General features: G+C 39.0%; 1 protein-coding gene across 2 annotated transcripts in view; it reads left to right on the forward strand.

The window, feature by feature from the left end:
• The window catches only part of scn4ba (sodium channel, voltage-gated, type IV, beta a), a 35,967-nt gene extending 18,820 nt beyond the window's left edge, over nucleotides 1-17,147 (forward strand). Inside the window, exons 2-6 of one of the 2 annotated variants that reach the window (XM_077208940.1) lie at nucleotides 5,437-5,600; nucleotides 8,251-8,470; nucleotides 13,728-13,857; nucleotides 14,974-15,052; nucleotides 16,074-16,917. In XM_077208940.1, coding sequence (XP_077065055.1) covers nucleotides 5,437-5,600; nucleotides 8,251-8,470; nucleotides 13,728-13,857; nucleotides 14,974-15,004 — 545 coding nt within the window. In that variant the 3' untranslated portion in view covers nucleotides 15,005-15,052; nucleotides 16,074-16,917. Of the gene's footprint in view, nucleotides 1-5,436; nucleotides 5,601-8,250; nucleotides 8,471-13,727; nucleotides 13,858-14,973; nucleotides 15,053-16,073 lie in introns of both variants that reach the window. The other variant, XM_077208939.1, reaches the window with a different exon arrangement.
• Nucleotides 17,148-21,251: the final 4,104 nt, after the last annotated feature.

The following is a 21,251-nucleotide window of genomic DNA, read 5'->3' on the forward strand; positions in this document are numbered from 1 at the left end:
TTTATCAAAAACACAATGGCAGTGGAAAATTATGAAATGGAATGGAGACTGTAGGGATGAAGGTTAGCGTTCAATTAAACCAGTTTGTAGATTAGACACACCAAGTCATATGATGAACACACACACAAGTAATCCGCTGATTTAGTCATCATAACTTTCCCAGAGGTACAACGTTGGTATTTTTTGTAAGTCTGCTAAATGAATAAAAGTAAATATGCAGAGCCTGAATAGCACATTTTGGCAGATTTCCCCTTAATTATCATTGCGTCTTGTGGTGTTTGGAATAATATCTATTCTGTTTCCTTACTATGACTGGGTGGGCAGAGTTTTGTTGAGGTGTAAATGTAAGCGGCTGCAAGCGGATCCACACTGCTGAAGGTGTGCTATCCACAGCAGTGTGAAGTCTTGTTCAGCACTTGTTCTACAATTGCTTTGGTTGGATTAATTATCAAAACCGCTGGGCTGTTAAATCATTCACTGTTTTCTATAACAGAGTGATGAAAAGCAATAAAACGATTTGCCGGATTGCAGAGGAACAGAGATGTTCTTGCTTTCCACTTTCTTCTGGTCTTTTTCAGGATAGAATGTTTGCAAACACTTCCTTGCCAAATGTGCTAAAGTATGTTTCTAATTTTTAAGGTTTTCTGCGCTAATAATGTAATAGCAGGCCTAATGATTTATTTGGTGTGAAATATGTGCCTTAACAACATGCTAACAACATGCTAACAATGCAAAGCAACATTTTAAAAACATTATAAATGTGCGGCCACATTAAGCGCTGTTCTGTGAATCACAGGTGAAATCTAGTTGTTTAATTGGAATCTATGCAATCGGGAATTCCATATATTATAAATAATAATCAGAATCAGAGAATCAGAAAGAGCTTTATTGCCAAGTGTGCTTGCACACACAAGGAATTTTCCTTGGTACTGAAGCTTCCAGTGCACATATACAAATACAGATACAACAAGAAACATAGTAATACAAATTCTATATATGTACCAAAACATTTAGATGACATTTTTGTTTGCTCAGCACATTAGCTTATGTGCTAAAACATGCTAGAAGCATGCTATAAACATCATGTTTGTAACATGTTAAAACATTTTAGCAATAAAACATGCTAAGAACATATAGCATCATGCCAAAAAGGCAAGGAACAGGTTGTTAAAACATGTCAAAATTTGTTCAAACATTCTAGAAATGCCTAGCAATGTATTATCAACATGCTAAAACATGCAAGAAACAAGTTAGCACAATGCTAAAACATGGTAGAAATGTGCTGTAACATGCAAAAAAAATATTGTTTTTTTCAATCGTCATCTTACCTTCTTTCTGTCTGTCAGTAAAACCTTCAACCCTCAAGCTATTTACACTTCCAGACCAAACATCAACATTTGTAGTTAAACATCAAATCGTTATATCATTATTCTGTCTTGTTAATATTTCAGTTAAGATACATTTATTTGTATGGCTTTATGACTGTTTTGGGCACAAAAAATATATATTTGTAGCATTATAAATTGACCTCTTTATGGTATAACTCTTTTAACAGAGACCATAACATACAGTATTAGTCGATTGAAGTTTGATACCATCTTTTGCGCATCAGTTATCTGCACTGTGTCTGTGTATGTCAGTGTGATGACAGGCTCAGAAATGAAGTCTCTGAGCTTTAGAGTGGCCTCATCGATGAATAAGTGCACTATAATGGCTGGTCATCCATCTATGAGCAAAGCTACAGGGATCAATAGCAAGAAGGCAGCAGACAGGAGGCAGGCATGTGATTTTGGTGAAGAGGCTGTTATCTTCCTTGAACCCTGGACCTTAAGAACCAACGTCATATAAAGTGCCGCACAAGGCTATTTGATCTGAACCTGCTTGCCTTAAGTTTGACTATGTCTCAAATCTTCTGCCTACCTAAGTTGCTGTTTTTGGGCATCACAGCCTTTTCGGATGTAAAGTCTATCTCAGGTTAAAGGTAGAAAAATTATTATCTTCTGAGATATCCTTTATGGTTAAACCAATCCCACAATACATTGTGAAGAAATTATAAATAAATCCCTCCAAAAATGGAAGAGCAAAATATCAAAATATATTTGTTTGCAGTGATATAACAATTCTGGCCAATACCGATATTTTCATTTTATGATATTTAAATTTGATTTAATTCATATTTTCATGATTTTAATTTAAAATACTTTTACTTTTTACTTTGTAACTTTTGACCCTCTAGCGGTTAAAAAACAAAACTGCATGCATTTTGTGGGAGAAAATTGGAATCTATGCAAATACATATGTTGTCAGGCAGGTAGGACATCCTATTATTGCATTCGGACCAAATGCAATGATTGGACGAACATTTTTTGGTCCTGAGACTTCCACAGAAGACATATTTGAATATTTAGACCACTTCTATAATTGTTTGCTATCAGGATGTGAAGAGAATTTCAACCAGTATCACAAATAGTGTTTGTGAAAAACATTGCCTATCGTACCTTTAAGATACATAACCAGTTTAGATGTTTCGGTTCAGTTTAGGATCTCAAGCTGAGCTGAAGACGTTACTGTAGTTTTACCCATAGACATTGTACTTTTTAAAAATATATTCCATCGGCACTACAACAACCATAATGAAATGACCCTTCACAATATATAATACTTCACAATTGACTCTGTTAGAGCGACATATACTGTATGGAAATTTAACTGTTCAATACCTTATTCACCTGTTGAGTAAAAAAAAGCCATCTCTGCATCACTTTTAGAACATTTCAAATACCTTAGTTCAAGCCAAGCCAAAGTTGATTCTTGTTTTATTACGAGCTCTGTTGTGTTCTCTTTTTGTCAGCAGAATCTCCTATGTTCAGAGTTTGTTTAAAACTAGTGATTCCCCGGAGGTTCGAGATTTAAGGCCCGTCCACACCAAGCACGATAACTATAAAGATAACGATGAAGATAATTATATATGCGTCCACACCAACAACCGATAACAGTCTTTTTACTCTAAGCACGCGCGCACCAGCACTGTGGTTTCAAAGTAGCGAAAATGGATGACCTGCTGCTGCTTTACGTTACAAAAAAATATCAAAAGAAAAACAGGCGCTTTTGGGTACACGATATCCTTAAAAGACGAGAGGAGTTGGGAGAATCCGTCACTCTGATTAGACAGTTGTCGTCTTTTGAAGACAAATTTTATTCATATTTTCGAATGAATCAACAACAGTTTCATTCAGAAAAACTTACTACAATAGCTTTAATGATATTGACTGATGTTATAGATTACATTTTATTATAATTGTTGTTTACAACATGTCATTGAATATGATTTTGCTGTTCTAATTGCATTTACACGTCTTTGCCAGCTGCAGATTTCCTCAGCCAGCATGCTATGTTCCGAGCGCATCTAAACAGTGAAGCAAGTCTAGTGTAATCGATCTAATCTAACTGTGAATTTAGCTGACGAAGTCAATGATGGGATAAAAACATCGCCTAGTCAACACCTTTATGTATACAACACCTTTTTCACTGCAACTTCAGCAATGTTGTCAAAACTAGTGCTGGATAGCCAACCTGAGGTAATTTTGTTACACTATGCTAAACTGCATAATATCTCATCGTTAATACTTCTCACCATTTATTCCCAGGATACGACCGATATCCATTTTTTTCTTTAACGTATCCTTGAAAAGGGGGTTTGACTTGTCAAACAGTGGAGGATTTTTTTGTACCTCGAAAATTAACTTCTCAGCAAAATGCTGAAAGACCTTTAAATTAGAATGGATTCGGATTGGCTGTCAGTGTTTAATAATTCGACAGCTGGAAAAAAATCGTTCTGAAAGTGATCCCAATGATATCGTTCCTCATATCTTTATCGTTATAGTTGTGGTGTGAACTCTGTTATTCTTTAATATGGAGAACGATTATTAGAATTATATCTTTATCGTTATCTTTATAGTTATCGTGCTTGGTGTGAACGGGCCTTTAGAGTCTCCATGTCGACCCCTCACACCCGCTGTGACAACTAACCTCTGCCACTCACACCATACACACGTCAAAGTAGCCGGAGCAACTTTTCTCTATTTTACGGATATGACGAGACACACGGACGAGTGACGTATGTACACAATTTCCTGCAAAAATCTTCACGCCTGGTCTAAAATATAAACACTTATAATAGGCTTCCCATAGTGAATCAGGGTAAGACAAAAACATATTTTTGTAAAAGGATTGATGATGTATTGACTGGTAACCCGAAGGTTGCGGGTTCGATCCTCAATACCGGCAGGAAATAACTGAGGTACCCTTGCCCTGAGCGCTCCCCGGCAGCCACAGCAAAAATGGCTGCCTGCAGCTCCAGGTGTGTGTGTGTGTGTCAATGGTTTACAGTGTGTGTTCACAACTCATTGCTCCTGATGTGTGTGCTCTAACTTAGATGGGGTAAAGGCAGAGGACAAACTCCAAGTATGGGTTACCATACTTGGCCTTTACATGTCACTTTAACTTTTACTTTATAATTGGGAAATGTTTAAGATAAATTATAATATGTTGCACCACAGGACAACCACTTGAATTTAAGTCTACTACACTTATACAGTACAAAAAAAGTATTGATATGATATAGTTCTATCTAATGGAAAAATGTGTAAGCCTTAATCCACCCCAAAACAGTGTGTGCTGTGTATTTGTGGGGTAGCTACATGCTTACATCACAGTTATCTATGCTTGTGAAATTAAACACTGAGATGGAAGCATTTAAAAATAGTCCTTCCCGCAATGGCTCTCAGCTACGACACATGCTATATATACCAGAGCTGGGTTAGTAAACAACTCTGCATGTCATATTGAATGGCTCTATTCCTCATTAGGAATGCAACATTTATGAAATGATTATTAACACCTGATTGTGAGTTTTCAGTCTGTCAGCAGATTAAGCAGAATGTTTTATTTTAAAAAGCTGGGTTGTTTCAACTCATGTTTGGGTCAAATATGGACAAACCCAACAGTTGGGTTTAAAATTGAATGAAAAAATGTAAACCAACGGTTGCGTTTGTCCATATTTGGCCAAAACATGGGTAGTTTGGCCAAAACCCAGAGTAAGCTGTTTTCCTCATGGGGACCAAATAATTTCAGGACAAAGATTTCAGAAAGTGTTCCCCATGTACATACTACTTATTATAGTAATTACAGTAACTGGGTAATAAATAGGTATAAATACCCTGAATCTACCCCTAAACGTAACCATAACCCATGTAGTTACCTTATATTAACCAGTACTTTCTTAGGTAAGTACACATAAGTGCACATACTGTAAAATAAAGTGAAACCACTGTCATCTTTGTGGGGAACCATAGTATCTCGCAATCACTGGCAATTGTTTGTGTTAGGATGACAAGTCTTGATAATCAATGTTCATCTCTCGTCAATGTCTTTCAGGAGTGTGGTACGCTCAGGCTTTGGAGGTGAATACAGGGAAGGTCAATTTCATAGAAGTGATGAATGGAAGTTCAGTGCTCTTACCCTGCACTTACGCCAGCTGCATAGGCATTAAAAACCTGTACTTCAACTGGCAGTATAAGGACAATGGGACAATGGTTAAGGTGAGACATTCAGCCGTCTCTCAATCACACTGATTTCATGCAGCTCATGCTAACAGAAGAACATTTTTATAGTTTTTTCTTTACCCATTTAACAAGAAGGCTTCACACTTATCAAACTCTCATCTTGGCACAGCAGTTAATTTCACATAAAAAAATGTGATATCAAATCAACTCATTCTTCCCTAATACTATAGCAAAAGTTGTCAACCAATAAGCACAGTTTGTAACTCATAAAACAACACTAACAACCTCTACCATTACACAATATGTATTTCATAATATTTATTTACAAAATAAAAATTACAGCTCTTGACTCAGTGCAGTGTATGTTAGATGGTCCATGGTTACAATTCATTACAAAATTATTCCTAAGTTTTATTCTCTTTTGTATAGATGGTAATGACATTGAAAGACTAAACAAGTGTAGGTGTTCAGCCACGTCTAATGTGTTTAGTGTTTAATTTTTTAGACTTTTTAGAATTTATTTCAATATGCTTTTAGTGTAGAAATATTGCTAATCACTGCCTTGTACAGTTTTGTATTATGTTAGGTTTTGAAAGTTAGTTTAAAAGTATTGTAAAGAGCATATACACATGCAAATGAGCCTGTACATATAAATTTGGCAGTGATTTTGTGAGATTTTGTGTAATTTAAAAGAAGTAGTCACTAAATGCATTTTGTGCCAAAGCAATGATAAATAGCTATTGTAGCTATTGTAAAATGGTGACATCTGGAAACAACTGATTAGTTTGTTACATTTCTATATATAATTTATTCACAGTTTAAATAACAGATTATTTTCATCAAACAATGTGAAGTTGACCGTTTGATTTACTGACACAAACAGCAATAAAAGATTTTAAGACAAAGAACATCTGACTGTACATGACTCATAGGCGCCGATACCGTGGGTGGTCCGGGGCTCGAGCACCCACGGAAAATACCGAGCACCCGCGTGTGCCAGACTGCCAGTAGGCTACATTAATTTAAAATGAATCATTGCAGTTGGTGCTATGTGAAGCGTTTGTCACACTGTTGATTGGTTATGTCGCTGTCAGTCGCCTGCTCCATCACCAATCACAGCATTTCTCGGATAAAAACGCCTCTGATCGCGGTTACGTGTCAGTTAAACGTTTGATCTCCAATCCTGTCTGTATTTCTGAGAAGTGGTGCTGTCCTGAGCTATGGTCCTGAGTTGAAAGATAGCCTACTTTACGGCTTTATTATCAAGTAAATAGGTGTGTGCGTTCGTGTCGACGGCTGTCCATTTCCTAAAAGGGGTCGCACACCGGACGAGAAGCGCAGCGCTGCGTTGCGCAGTGCCATGTCTTTTAAAATTTCGAACACATTATTCTCTATGAGTGTAACTTACACACACCGGCGGCGCCCAGCTACGGCTTTAGGACCTTGTTCAAAATCCTGCCGTGCCACAGAGCGCGATTTACATAGTTTTATATTAAATTTACATTTATTTGTCTCAAATCGTCGTTAATGTATACTGACTTCAACCTGTGCTGCAAAATACATTTAGTTTTACATTCATTCACAGAAATCAGCTGCTTGCTTGAATGAAAATTGCTGATGTTATCGGATTTTCAGGTGATATCAATTCATTCAGTTAACGGACGCTCTGAGGTAAATGTTCAGACAGCAGACTTTGCAACGGTTGTATTTAATTGTACAGTACAATCATAACATAGTACAGACATTATCTTAATTCCATAATGTCCTTAAACATAACATTACAATATTGCTGGCCATAAACTGACAAAGTGCGCATCCGGTGTGCGATAGGCTACCTCGGGTTGTCATAGACGCGGCGCTGCGCTTCTCGTTCGGTTCTGAAATGCAAACATTTTTTGACTAGGCCTAACCTTACTTTTTTTTTTTTTTTTAAAGGGCGTGCGCCCATGAGCACCCACGGAGGAAAACATAAAACGGCGCCTATGACATGAATCATTACTTATCAGAAATCACTGGTCACAGATCAGGTATTAGAATGAACATTGTTACTTACAGGTTGTGGCATTACTGTCCTGTCCATATCGTAAAAGTCGGGTTGCAAAGCCTGCACCAAAATTGCGACTGATTTACCAAAAAAAATTCACAGTGAAATGTACAGAATATAAATAAATAATGCTCATCTGAGACATTCACATTGTTGAAAATAAATAACCACATTCCTAGCATTAGGATCCTTTGGAAGGTAATGTTATTATTAGTCAAATGATCCTATATCGCTCTTCAGTCCTCGCCATCTCAGTAGCACGCCAGTGGGCGGGGCCAAAGTTGCGATAATGAAGAAGGCGTTGATCTTCTTCTGCAGAGGCTTTCTTTCAAATATCTATCACATAAATCGCCACATTCCGAAACGAGTCATTCTCTGAGCTTGGTTTCAATAAAAGGTGTTTTTGTGACTAACAAGGAAGTTTTCAGTTCTGAAACTATAAATTCCTATAGTATAATGAACTCTTATATGTCAAAAGCGAAATTTGATTACTCAATTCATGAGCTATTTAAACAGTGTTTATTTTGAAAAATATATATCTTGAAAAGGGAATTCAAGCAAAAATAAATACATGGCACTTAGCTTGACGTTTTGTTTCTAATGTGGTGACATTTATTTATTTCCCGTGATCTATTCCCTCAGCTTTGTGAGGCCACTATCCCAGCTGAAGGAGTAGAACCTAACGTAAAAATCTATCATGAACGGGTGGAGTTTGTCGGCTCCAGCAAGAAAAATAACATCTCCATCTTACTGCATAACGTCACTTTTGAGGACCAGGGAGAGTACATCTGCTTCGCCCGCAACCCTAAGGAGAAGGAACGCAACCATAGTGCCATTTTCACTCTTTATGTGGTGGACGAATGTAAGTTTCCATTTTCAGTTTTGCAAAAGGTCTTACAGTGAAAAAAATAGTATACTTAAGAACAATCGATTAAATTGGTATACTGTACTTAAAGTCTGTTAAATTGGAACAACTAATTTTATACTAAATGCATTTTTGTTATCCAAAAGAAGTGCTGAAGTTCAACTTGTACTTACATTTTGAAATGCAGGATTCACCCAGCCTAATGTATTTTGGTAACATTACAACTGCAATTCAATTACACTGCAAGAGTAAACTTGAAGTGTGCATCTCGTCCTGTCAGTCCCCTTGGTGAAGGCTACTGCAGACATACATATAGCAGCCAACGAGTCAGCAACACAGCCCGCTCGCCTGCACACAAACGCCGTTTTTACGGCGACCCAAGAAATCTCAAAAAGAGTATAAATTCTGGTTATCCGGCTCACGCCGAGTGTGTTTTATGTGTAGAAAATGTGCCCATAAGTCAGTGCTCACCCCTATATGTAAACACTATACCCCATGTATCTCACATGCTCACAGAGCCCACTCTCATAAAGCTGGCAAACGCCTCTCGAGTGCTAGATGTAGACAATGTGCCCACAAATCTGTGCTCACACCTACTCGCTGCACGCTCTGTTACACGGCAACAGACTCACAGCGGCCATGTTATGAACGTAAGTCACGTGACCGCCCACGAGCACTCACGCTTACGGACAAACACTTCGCCCCAGGCTCCGCTTGCAATAAATATCGCCACGAAATGTTCCTCATTCCCAGTAATCGGGTCATATCAAGTGGCTCAGGCAGTTACAGCTGTCAGCAAGCCGCCATTACTGGGATCAGAGAGCGCGCGCACCCCGCTCACGCCTCTGGTACAGTTTCCCGAGCCCGCGCTACGCGGCCAACGGAACCCGGAGTCCATTCTGCCCCTAGCTATACATGTAGAAGCATGGAAGGCTATTCCAGGTGTGACAGATTGGGTGCTAAGCACGATAAGTCAGGGCTATTCGCTTCAGTTCGCTCGCCGTCCCCCTCGCTTTCGAGCTCGGACCGAGACGAAAGTGAAAGCGGATGTAGCACATCTACTCCACGCAGAAATAGCCAAACTGCTGTGCAAAGGGGCCATAGAACCAGTACCTCCTTCTCAGAGCGAGTCAGGCTTCTACAGCCGTTATTTTCTCGTACCCAAGAAGGACGGAGCTATAAGACCTATCTTAGATCTGGACATTTGAAAAAAGCTCTCATGAGACGGCCGTTCAAAATGATTACGACCAGACAAATCCTCGCACACATTCGCCCAGGAGACTGGTTCGTTTCTCTCGATCTGAAAGATGCATACTTTCAGATTCCGATAGCCCCCGCGTCACAGGCCATTCTTGAGATTCTGCGTTTCGGCTCTGCAGCCCTGGTTAGCGGCCGACTGGTACCAGCGGGGAGTGACGATGGGGGCTGTTTCACACTGATTGGTCATCTCGACGGACACCTCCCAACCTGGGTTGGGGCGCCATCTTCGAGGGCAGACCGGCCTTTGGCCTGTGGTCGGACCAAGAGAAACACTTCCACATAAACTGTCTGGAAATGATAGCAGAAAATAGCTGGAAATGATCGAGAACGCGCTCAAACGCTTCCTCCCGTTCATACAGGACCACCATGTACTGGTCCGCTCGGACAACATGTCGGTGGTGTCCTACATAAACCGTCAGGGCGGCGTCAGATCCAGAAACCTCAGCCATCTGACGGAACGCCCTCTTATGTGGTCTCAGGGCCGTCTGCGCTCGCTGAGAGCTGCGCACGTGCCAGGCCATCTGAACGACGGTCCAGACACACTGTCCAGGAACAACATCCCCCCGGGGGAATGGTCCTTGTACACCCAAACAGTCCAGTTACTATGGCGCCTTTTCGGCAAAGCGAAAGTCGACCTCTTTGCGTCAAAAGACAACGCTCATTGCCCGATGTTCTTTTCAAAGAACGAGGATGCGCTGGCCCAAATCTGGCCCAGCCTCTCACTCTATGCTTTCCCTCCGGTGTCTCTGTTACCACAGGTAATCAAGAGTATCAGGGAAACACGCCACTCGGTGCTCCTTGTAGCCCCGCGCTGGGAGAATCAAACTTAGTTCCCGGAGCTGATGTGGCTGTCCCACACAGCCCCTTGGCTGATTCCGGTGAGGAGAGACCTCCTCTCTCAAGCCCGTGGCTCAATCTGGCATCCCCATCCAGAGCGCTGGTCTCTACATGAATGGTTGATCAACGGCTACCCGTTGTACTGCCAGAGGGAGTGATGAACACGATCACGTAATCCAGAGCCCTCTCTACGGGGCGGCTTTACGCGTCTAAATGGTTGTTGTTCTCCAAATGGTGCGCCGATAGAGATCTAGACCCACGAAGGTGCGGGGTCCCGGGGTTGCTTAGCTTCCTTCAGGAGCTGTTGGATAAGGGCAGGTCCCCATCCACGCTTAAAGTCTATGTGGCAGCCGTTGCAGCGTTCGCTGAGTCGAGGCGCGGCCAGTCAATAGGAAGGAACGAGCTCGTCATTCGCTTCCTTAGAGGAGCTAGACGGATGAACCCCCCGCGACCCCCCTCGGTTCCCATCTGGCATCTTTCACTGGTCCTAGAGACCCTGAAAGCTTTCCCCTTTGAACCGCTAGACTCCGTGGACCTAAAGTACCTCTCGCTCAAAACCATTTTTCTGACAGCTCTGTCATCAGTTAAACGTGTGGGGGATTTACACGCGCTATCTGTTCGTGCTGCGTGTCTTGATTTCGGGCCAAATGACTCTAAAGTCATCCTCAAGCCAAGACATGGTTATGTCCCTAAAATATTGGGCACCCCATGCAGAGCGCAGGTGATTTCTCTCTCGGCTCTGCCTGCATCCGACAGTGAGGGTGATGTGAATCTCCTCTGCCCTGTCAGGGCGCTCAGAGCCTGTCCAGATGGATAGTGGAAGCTGCTTATATGTCATAAGGTCTGCAATGCCCTTTGGGCGTTAGGGCGCATTCCACCAGAGGCGTGGCCTCGTCGTGGGCTTGGTCCAGCGGAATTGCCATTCATGACATTTGTGAGGCGGCAGGCTGGGCCTCTCCGTCCACATTTGTTAGGTTTTATAACCTGGATGTTCCCGCCTTGCAGGCTAGACTTCTGTCAGTGTGAGCAGTCTGTTGTCCTGCCCAGATTATCATGTGCGGACTTCCCTCACGCGACGTTAGCTCTCCTGGTTGAGCTGCACCATAGGTTGAACAGTTATGGACCGGTGACACCGCTCTGTATACCCTATATGTGCTTATAACATGTGCTGGCCTGCATTGCTGGCCACCTGTTTCCCACTTATCTATGTTCCCCGGGAATCCCTGGGACTCATGAAGTGGAGGCTGGGCGTGCACGGCGTTGACAATGGGTTCCCGTTGGCAATACGAGAGAACCTCTCGTAAGAGAACGATACTCGGTTACTAACGTAATCTCGGTTCTCTCTAGAAGAGGGAATGAGTATTGCATAACCTGACCGTGCAGGCGCCACGAGCGTCTTATCGCTTCAGCTGATGAAACCAGTGAGACAACCTACGAGCCTGGCTTTTATACGCTAAGCCACCCCCATTTTGGCGGGCTATGATGCGTAAGGGCGCGAAGCGCCCTCATTGGACGTGACGTCACGCGCGAGGCTCAGTGGTAGGTTGCAGCAGTTGCCGCAGGGCAACCAATGAGCACGCGATATGGCCTGCTCTAGGTCTGCTAGCTGCTGTACTGCGTTGACAATAAATACAAAATTAAGGATAATTTTTTGGCTTCAATATCTCGAGCAAAGATGACTTTACCCGTAGCGTAAGCTAGCTTACGCAATACTCGTTACCTCTTCTAGAGAGAACCGAGGTTACGTTAGTAACCGAGTATCGTTTTATTCTTGTGCACCCACTAAAACACAGACAGTTCCGTTCGTTGGTGGAAGAATGTGAACGTGCAGAACTGCTTGTGTTTCAGTACGTGCGGATGAAATAAAACCATCCGTAACATTTCTCTGCCGATTGTATCTGACTCTCTGCACGCTTTAACTCTCAATGTTCTGCAGAACTGTCTGCCCCTGATTTAAAACGCAAAGAAATGTTTGTTAATTTGTTTGACATTTAAGAATTGTGTGTACATTTTGAGGACTTAACAGGATAATTTAAATAATTAGTTTAATAATTCATAATATTTTGACAGCCTAAAAGGTTGCAGTCCACATTTCAAAGTGCAAAGGGCGATTAAAGTACCATTAATGGGAAGAGTGTATTACAGTATATGTGCATTTGAGTGTATTAGGAATACATTAAAGTAATAAAACTTCTGATGATCAGGTACGTGAATTGAATTTATTTTACCATTTCAAACTGACTATATGTTGTTGTTGTTGTTGTTTTGTTGTTGTTGTCATAATTACATATATTCACTTCTGTAACTACTTTCTATATGTAAGTAAAGCTGCTTTGCAACCATGCAAAATTTTAATTTATAGCCTACCTGATGTTCAAAGTGTGGGTAAATTATTGAAAAGGTAAAGGTCATAATTATAAAACTTTCTTGATTACTTTGCAACTCTAAGCACATTTCCTGTAAACTTTTATCCTGGCTATATTATACTCAACAGGTATAACGCATATACAGTTCATTGTATTGTACATTTATTCATAACAGGTCAACAGAGGATTCAACAAAAATAAATTACTGAAGTAGTACTTAAATATTTAGCAAATTAAATAAATGTATTTGCAAATTGCTCATTGTTACATTTGCGTTGTAGGCAAAAGTTGTCTTTGGAAATTCTGCCCTGTAAATATTTTAGCAGAAACAAATTAGATGTTTCAGTTCATGCCTCACATTTTCTTTGGTTTACACAAAAATAAAGTCTTATCTAAAAAAATGACATAGCAACATTCTGACCATTTTACATATAATGCAGACCATTTTTCCCATCGTTAAACTAGCAAAAGTGGATTCGGACACGCCCTAAGAAGTGCACTTGCACCGTGCGCTTTAGACCTTGTGCTTAGATAGTTAAAATAGGGCCTCATCAGCAAGGATAGTATGATCACTGTATAATTTAAATACAAGATATTTAAAGTGAACCTAAAGTACTTGCAATTGTTTCCCTTTAGCGCAATCATAAGTATATTTTTAGTTGGACGTCAGCTCTATTTCTGGATAACTAAAGTGCTTAAGATATTTATTTTTTCACTAGAGTAATTATAGTGTGCTTTTTCACGATGTTTTATAGAACTCAAAGCATCTCGACACGTGTTTGTCTTTGCAGTGAAAGAGGTGGACAACACATTGACCGTAATCATTGTGTCCGTGCTCGGAGGGGTCATAGGCCTGATCATTCTCATAATGGTGGTGAAAGCTGTAGTCCTCGCCATTCTAAGCCAGGTCCAGGAGAAGAAGTAAGTCAGTTTTATCCTGAGTCAAAATCTCTACAGAAATGAATGTTCCCTTACTATTTATGGCTAGATTATAACCTAATCAATGTGTTAAGATACATCCCGTACAAAACAATTGGACATGTGTACTTCAAGTTCATTTTGTGAAGTATAATCAAGTTAAGTTCAAGTATATTTGTTGTAGTAAGTATGTAGTAAGTATACTAATATCAATGTACAAGTAGTATACTTGTACGTGTACTATTTCAATACTACTCAGGACTAAATTGGCACACTTTTTAGTGTATAAAAATATAAGTATTAGTATACTTTAAGTGTAAACTTTGAGTACACAACTATTTTACAAATACATTTTCCGTTTGTACTGCAACTATACTACAGCCAAACTTACATACTTAACTAGTTAAATACTTGTAGCACATTTTTTAGTTTATGAAAGTACACTTTGAAGTATACTCTCTCATTAAACTAGTAGTTTAGTAGCTCTATTGTGCAATTAGTCTTCTTTAAGGGAACTTAACATCATACAACATTGTTTACTATTTGTATTTATGTTATTTTTTCACTTTAAGTATACTACTATGTTCCTATTTAGGTATTCATTTTTATACATAAATAGACTTTTAACTCTTTCCCCGCCAGCATTTTTTTTTAAGTTGCCAGCCACCGCCAGCATTTTTTTTACAGTTTTCACAAATCTGTCATGGCCCCCAGAATATTTTGTTGTATGAATATAAATTTATCAAAAGAAAGAAAAGAGCCTCCCTCTATAATATTATAAGCCTCTGCTTAAAATGCATGATTTCATGCTAGCATCATGCATTCTTTTTTATCAACAAAAAGCTGAGGAAATCGTGTTTTTGTCAAAGACTATGCCCGGATGGGATTCAGAATGATGATCAAAACATAGAAGGAGTATCATTTTCATCAACACCCCATAGCTAGCCCATAGTTCTGTACCTCTTCCTGGGTTTGACATTTAATTCTATAACGTTAGGTATTTTTGATTTATATGCCGTTTAATGTCTGATGATCAAGTTAGATAAGATGCACGTCAGCAATGCTTCTATCGCTTGTTTCTGCTTCTTTTTCACCTGTCTGGAGATTCTGTACTTTCAGAACATGTGAAATAGCGACCCCTACAATATAACAGTGAAAACATGGATTGCCGGAAAATTTCATCAATGGCGGGGAAAGAGTTAAGTAAATTTGAAGTAAAATCTTATGTACACTACCAGTGGAATAGCCTACACACAAACTCACACACACACACACATAGTCAGAATTAACATATCTGCTTTCTTTATAAATCAATATTTTCAAACAATGTAAGTTTCTAATACAGTATTGGATGGATGGATGGATGGATGGATGGATGGATGGATGGATGGATGGATGGATGGATGGATGGATGGATGGATGGATGGATGGATGGATAGATAGATAGATAGATAGATAGATAGATAGATAGATAGATAGATAGATAGATAGATAGATAGATAGATAGATAGATAGATAGATAGATAGATAGACAGACAATGGGCAATGGTTTGCAACATTACGAAAAAATATGCAGAGTCATCTTCCCTTCTGTTCTCTGTAAATGTTGGCATGTGTGCTGCACACTCACAGAAGCGACTCTCTAGGGTCCAGTGCTCTTCTGGTGACTTTGACGTGGTGACTGTTATAAAACTCCCTGTGAGACCAGAGCAAATGTCAATAAATATCATTCTGTCATTTTGAGTAAATGTCAATAACAAGGCATTCTGGGTAATGGTGATAGGGGTCATCCCTCACAGGACAACATTTCTCTATATCCTCTGTCTGAAATAAAATTCATTACAATCCCGAATCATTCTTAAGAACACATTCTCATTAAAAGAGTAAAATTCTTGAAAGAAAACATGTTTTAAAAATTTAAAACATAAAAACATGAAATTATGTCATAAGGGATAGGGTGCGGTCACATTATCAAAAAACTTTCGGGTTGGTCAGCTTGGTGAATCCATGTGATCAGCTTGAATCAGTTGTGAAATTTACATGGGTAAAATGTTTGTCTTTACAAATTGTTTCAATTCCTGAAATACATGACTATTGAAAATTCTCAGAGCACCAGTATATGTGACCAAACCTTAAATATCAGATAAATCGACATTTTTATGTCAAGGCCAAGTTACAATGTCCTACAATGTCTATGTCTTTTTTCCTCTTTCCTATAGTAAAGAGTGCCTTGTGAGCTCTTCAGGGAATGACAATACAGAGAATGGCCTCCCGGGAACCAAAGCAGACAGCAAACCAACACCAAAGGCATGAAAACAGCATGTATGTGTACATATGTAAGCATATGTACACATGCATAACTATAACAGATTGAAAGAAAGTCATAACAATGGACAGTTTTATTCTCTTTTTCTCATGAGAAAAATGCTATATATAAATATGTCATCATATATTTTAGACTGTGCTTGAGGAAAAATATGAAGTGCTGCAGGCTGGATCACATACCCTTTCCTGGCATTATTGTACTGCTAACAGAAAGCATGGGCGACGCTTTGGTGTGCTTGCATTCTGCTCTAGTTTGTCTGTGAGACACAGCACACTCACACTGCCTTCTTCACGAACTGCCATATCCTTTTCAATGCTCGACAGCACAAGAACCACATAACGAAATGTTTCAGATGAACTTTTCCTGTGCTACTTTATACATCTTCTTCACACTGCATTCCAAACGATCCTGAGGTGGAATCACACACAAGTTGACAAGTCTCACCATGGGTGCCTCTTGACATTGGAATATGTGTACCACCAATTCAAGCAGCTAACCGATTCTGATTATTAACCTCTCCGACCAATTTTACAAGTGAAAATGAGTCATAAAGAGCAGGATGTGAGTGCACTTGAAGGCCAGAAAAACACTCTACGCAATAGCACCCCTTGCGGCAATGCTGATAATACAACACTAACTTGCCCTTCATTGTAAATTGTGTTCTGACACATTTTGTGTGTGACAATTAGGTTGCGTAGAGTATTTTTCATGTCTAATTGCGTTCTTTAAAGGGTCAGAATGGGGGGGGGGGGGGGGGGGGGGGTTGGGGGTTGGGGGTACTTACCAGAAATGCAGATAAGGGGTTTATATCCAGGATCCAGCCAAGCACAGTTTATTCTATTCATTTCTTTTTCATGTTTTCTGCTTTAGATAAAACACAGGTGCCTGTAAACGCTTCAAGCTCCACATGTTTCCTGGGAGCCTTCAAATGCTATATAAATAAATGATACAATGCTCACATAAAAAATTAAATAATTAAATAAATAAATAATAATAAAAAAACAACAACTAGAAAATAAACACCAATATAAAGACAATCCCCAGAAACCAACTCCCTGTAAATGAATGATCCTCTGATGCTGCTTTCAACAAAAATAACCAATAACTTTTCCTAATGCATGTGAATGTTTTATACAGTACATCTAGTGTACTATGTATCCATTTCTCTGAATCGTGTTCTCCCGTCTTCCCTTTCGTGATCTAAACATGACTGATCAATATGTGCTTGTCGTATACATCACCCTCGCTAGTTCATAACATCATACCATCCAGACTCCACAGGACACCATATCGCCATTGTTGCTAACTGCTAATATTGACTTTTGACATCTGAACGAGCAAGCTAGCAAACTCTGTGCCCTAACCTGCACCAGTCCTCACAGATGCTATGCTAAGAATGCTGTTTTCAAATCATATTATATATAAACAAGTGAAAAACTTTTGTGACAAAATATAATGTATTGTAATACCTCACATGCCTCTCAATGGCTAGTTACATGTGACTAGCATTAGCGTGAACCTCTCAAATCTTCCCATAGATCAGATTAGCTTGATGCTAACTTACGAAAACACAAAAATTGCAGAAAATACTTTTTGTTCTGTAAGATGTTAAAGCGAATTCTGTTTATCAAAACAAGCCACCTTTCCAAATGTTTCAGGAGTTATTTAAGATTCAAGTGCCAAAACAGAACTGACAGTGGAACGGTGGATGATTTAGCTGTTGCCTCCATCTAGTTTTGTTTGTCTTCCTCTTTCCTTTTGTATTGAAAACCCCATAAGTGCACAATTCTCGTTCATATCCATATCTGGTTTAAGTATAAATATTCGGACAAATTCATAACATGTGATGAATGTCACTTTGCGATTTTTCAGCAAAAATGCAATGAAACCCTCACTAGTCTTCCGCCATAACCCAAAGATGAATGTACGCAGTGGTTGTAGTTATGGCAAATTCAGAGGGGTTGTTTCTGGGCACTTTATTCATAAAGATATATGTGTTTTGAATGCGCATTGTATATGTAGAGCGAAGAGAGAATTTATCGCAGGATATTTGAATATGTAGTTGAATAGCTGCAGTGGTGATATTACAAATAGGGGAACAGGAATAATTTGTCTCTTTGAATGGCTGTATCTCTTATATGTGCACATATTAGCAGTCTTCCAAATCACTTGACTCTCTTTTAGAAATCAGGGGGCTTCGGCAATCTCAACTGTTTGGGATGCTTTTGACAGAGCGGTATGAAATCCAAGTATTTATTGATAGTTTTCATTTAATCCCTTTGAATTGTGCCCGTAAATGTGTCAAAATAAGCCATGATTTGGAGAAAGGGTTTGGTGCCGCCCTGTCTGTCAGATGCACTGTACAGTCATGTGATTAGCATTGAGTGCCCTTACTGTTGTTGAGCTGTTCACATGGCCTCTTTGATTAATTTGTTTAATATGTTATGCTTCTTACAGCTTGTTGCCTTTTGTCATTTTCAGCCAGTGTATTAATGGATTAACGATCGCATAAAAAAGGAGATTACGTAGATCAGCAATATTGTAAAAAAGAAAGGAAAATGAAAAAATATAAAAAACATGGCTGTATAGGCTCTCAAGAATGGACTGTTGTATGCAAATTAGCAACTTGAACTTTTAGTAGAGCTTCTTTTTTATTATTTAGCTATTTTAAGCAATCCTGTTAACCCAATTCCTGTTCTGCCCATTTTTTGTGACCTTGTATGTATATCTTTTTTCATAATGATTTTGCATTTATCAAAATCAGATATTTATTTATTGATAAGTATAGTATGGTGGTTCTCAACTGGTTTTGCTTTTCACTGGACATCAAGCGACGTAAGAAATAATGCTTATTGTACAAAAGTAAACAATAATGCCTTCAGAATCAAATACTGAAAGTTGTTCATATTTCCATGAACTGCGCAAAGATCTAAATGCCGTATTTAACGTAGTTTTGTTCATGAACCATGTTTGTGAACCATGTAGAAATGTAGAAATCTTGACTACCTTCTAACAAGTGGCAGGTAAAAGATGTGTCAAAATACCACAGAATTCTTTTTCTTTTCTTCCTAACATTATTCTAACATGATTAGTTGGCTATTTTGTAGCTGTTTTGTATTTATATATCGAGTGATGCAACTATTTGCCCTGCTGTTGTGCAGTAAAACCAGACGTGATCCATTTGGCTCCATTTGACTTGGCCGGCAGACAGTTGAGAACCACTGGTATAGTGCGTATAGTGCGTAGCTGTGTAGACAGACACAGATATGCAGTCTCTTGGTCTGTTTGCTTATGTCTGCTGAAATGGTTGGCTCAGCTCAGCCAAATCTGAGTTCGGTTAGTAATGTCTGAGCAGGCAGCATAGCTGCAGTGTTGCAATGCAGCACTCCATCCATGAGCCATTAATCTGCACACGTCATGCTGTTTGCGTTTCTCTCTGGATCTGAAGGGCCATGGCAGGGAAAACTAAATGGAAATGTCTGATTAATATCATAAAAAAGCATACTCATCCAAACAGGCAAAAATATGATGTGCTATCAAAAGTGTATACATTTTAATTACTCAAAATGCATGTCACATACTTACAGCTACTACTTTAAGGTAAATATCTACAGCTGCATTTGTAGGGAGGCTGTTTGATCTGGGTAGAAAGAAAATATGGGATTTGGAATATAAAATGTGCTTTATGTGCTCAGTTGTTCCTCTGTATTTTGCAGGGACAATTTGTTCTGCATACGTGGGTTGTCCAAAACCACTTGCACTCTTTTAAAATTCTTGTACTTATATTAATTTGAGAGTTTGGCTCTCTTCGATCTGATCCTATTCGGGAGCAGATTGCCATTTTGTAAAGTTGACTAACAAAATAATGGATTTCCAAGAGAAACAAAAACTGGATTTCACTGCCTGGGTGACTCGCTCTCACTGCCAAGCCAAGAGAGTGTGAGGACTGCTATGTGCTCCAACACATTCCAAGACACTCGGTCTCCCTCTAGTGGATTTTAAGACTTCCAACATTTTTTAAATGATTGAATGATTCCAGTCACACTGGCTATGTTTGGAATGGCAAATTAGCAGTGTTGGGGGTAAAGCATTACAAGTAACGTTAGTTACGTAATCAGATTACTTTTCCAAGTAACTAGTAAAGTAACGCATTACTTTTACATTTTAAAGCAACATATTTTGTTACTTTTCAAATAACTATCTTTGATTTTTCGATTTATTGACTGACACCCCTCTTGTCTCCATGATGATAAATCGTGAGTAGGTGTTGTGTGCGCTGTGTGAACATGATGCTTATTGTAGTTCTAGACTACAGTGTGAACATGCTCATCTCACTTGCACAAAAACAGTTTCAGTATTCCTTAAAATTTTGTAAAATACAAACTCTGAATATAACACAAACCTGCAATAATTAAATATGTTAAAATACACAAATATACTTTATGTATTTAAACTCACTTTATTAACCAATGTCTTTGCTGCTGACTTTTGAAGATCTAATTTAACCATACTAATAAACATCCTATTCTTCTGTTATACAGAATGTTAGCACAGCTGAAAGGTTTGTTTGAGCTGCGCCCTCTACTGTAAATTTCCTTTAGCCTGAGGCTTATTTATTTCACTTTTGGTGTGAAAGGGCCTTTAAGGTTGCCGAAAAAACAAACAAGCAAGTACAGCCCAGTTTATAAAAAGTGCTGTAAAAGTAATGTAAAGTAACATTTCTATGAAAAGTAACTAAGCAATGCAATTAGTTCCTTTTCTAGGGAGTAACGCAATATTGTAATGCATTACCTTAAAAAAGTAACTTTCCCCAACACTGCTAAGTTTATTGCTTACTGCATACTGCACAGTATACATTGAATACTGTACACCTTTTTTTAAATAGTATGCAAAACAGTATGCATTATGTTTCACCGTTTTCACATTACGTAAGTCTTACATTTAATTCACTAAATGCCATCCAGTTGGAAATAAAAATAAATATTTTTCAATTTTTAAATAATATTTTGTGTAAAAATTAATAGAAATAAATCCAGAAAAGATGTTAAAATCAATCCCACTATAGTCATAT

This window comes from Siphateles boraxobius, unplaced genomic scaffold (genome assembly GCF_051911475.1).
Source record: "Siphateles boraxobius isolate OS27281-9 unplaced genomic scaffold, OSU_SipBor_1 6, whole genome shotgun sequence".
Lineage (NCBI taxonomy): Eukaryota > Metazoa > Chordata > Actinopteri > Cypriniformes > Leuciscidae > Siphateles > Siphateles boraxobius.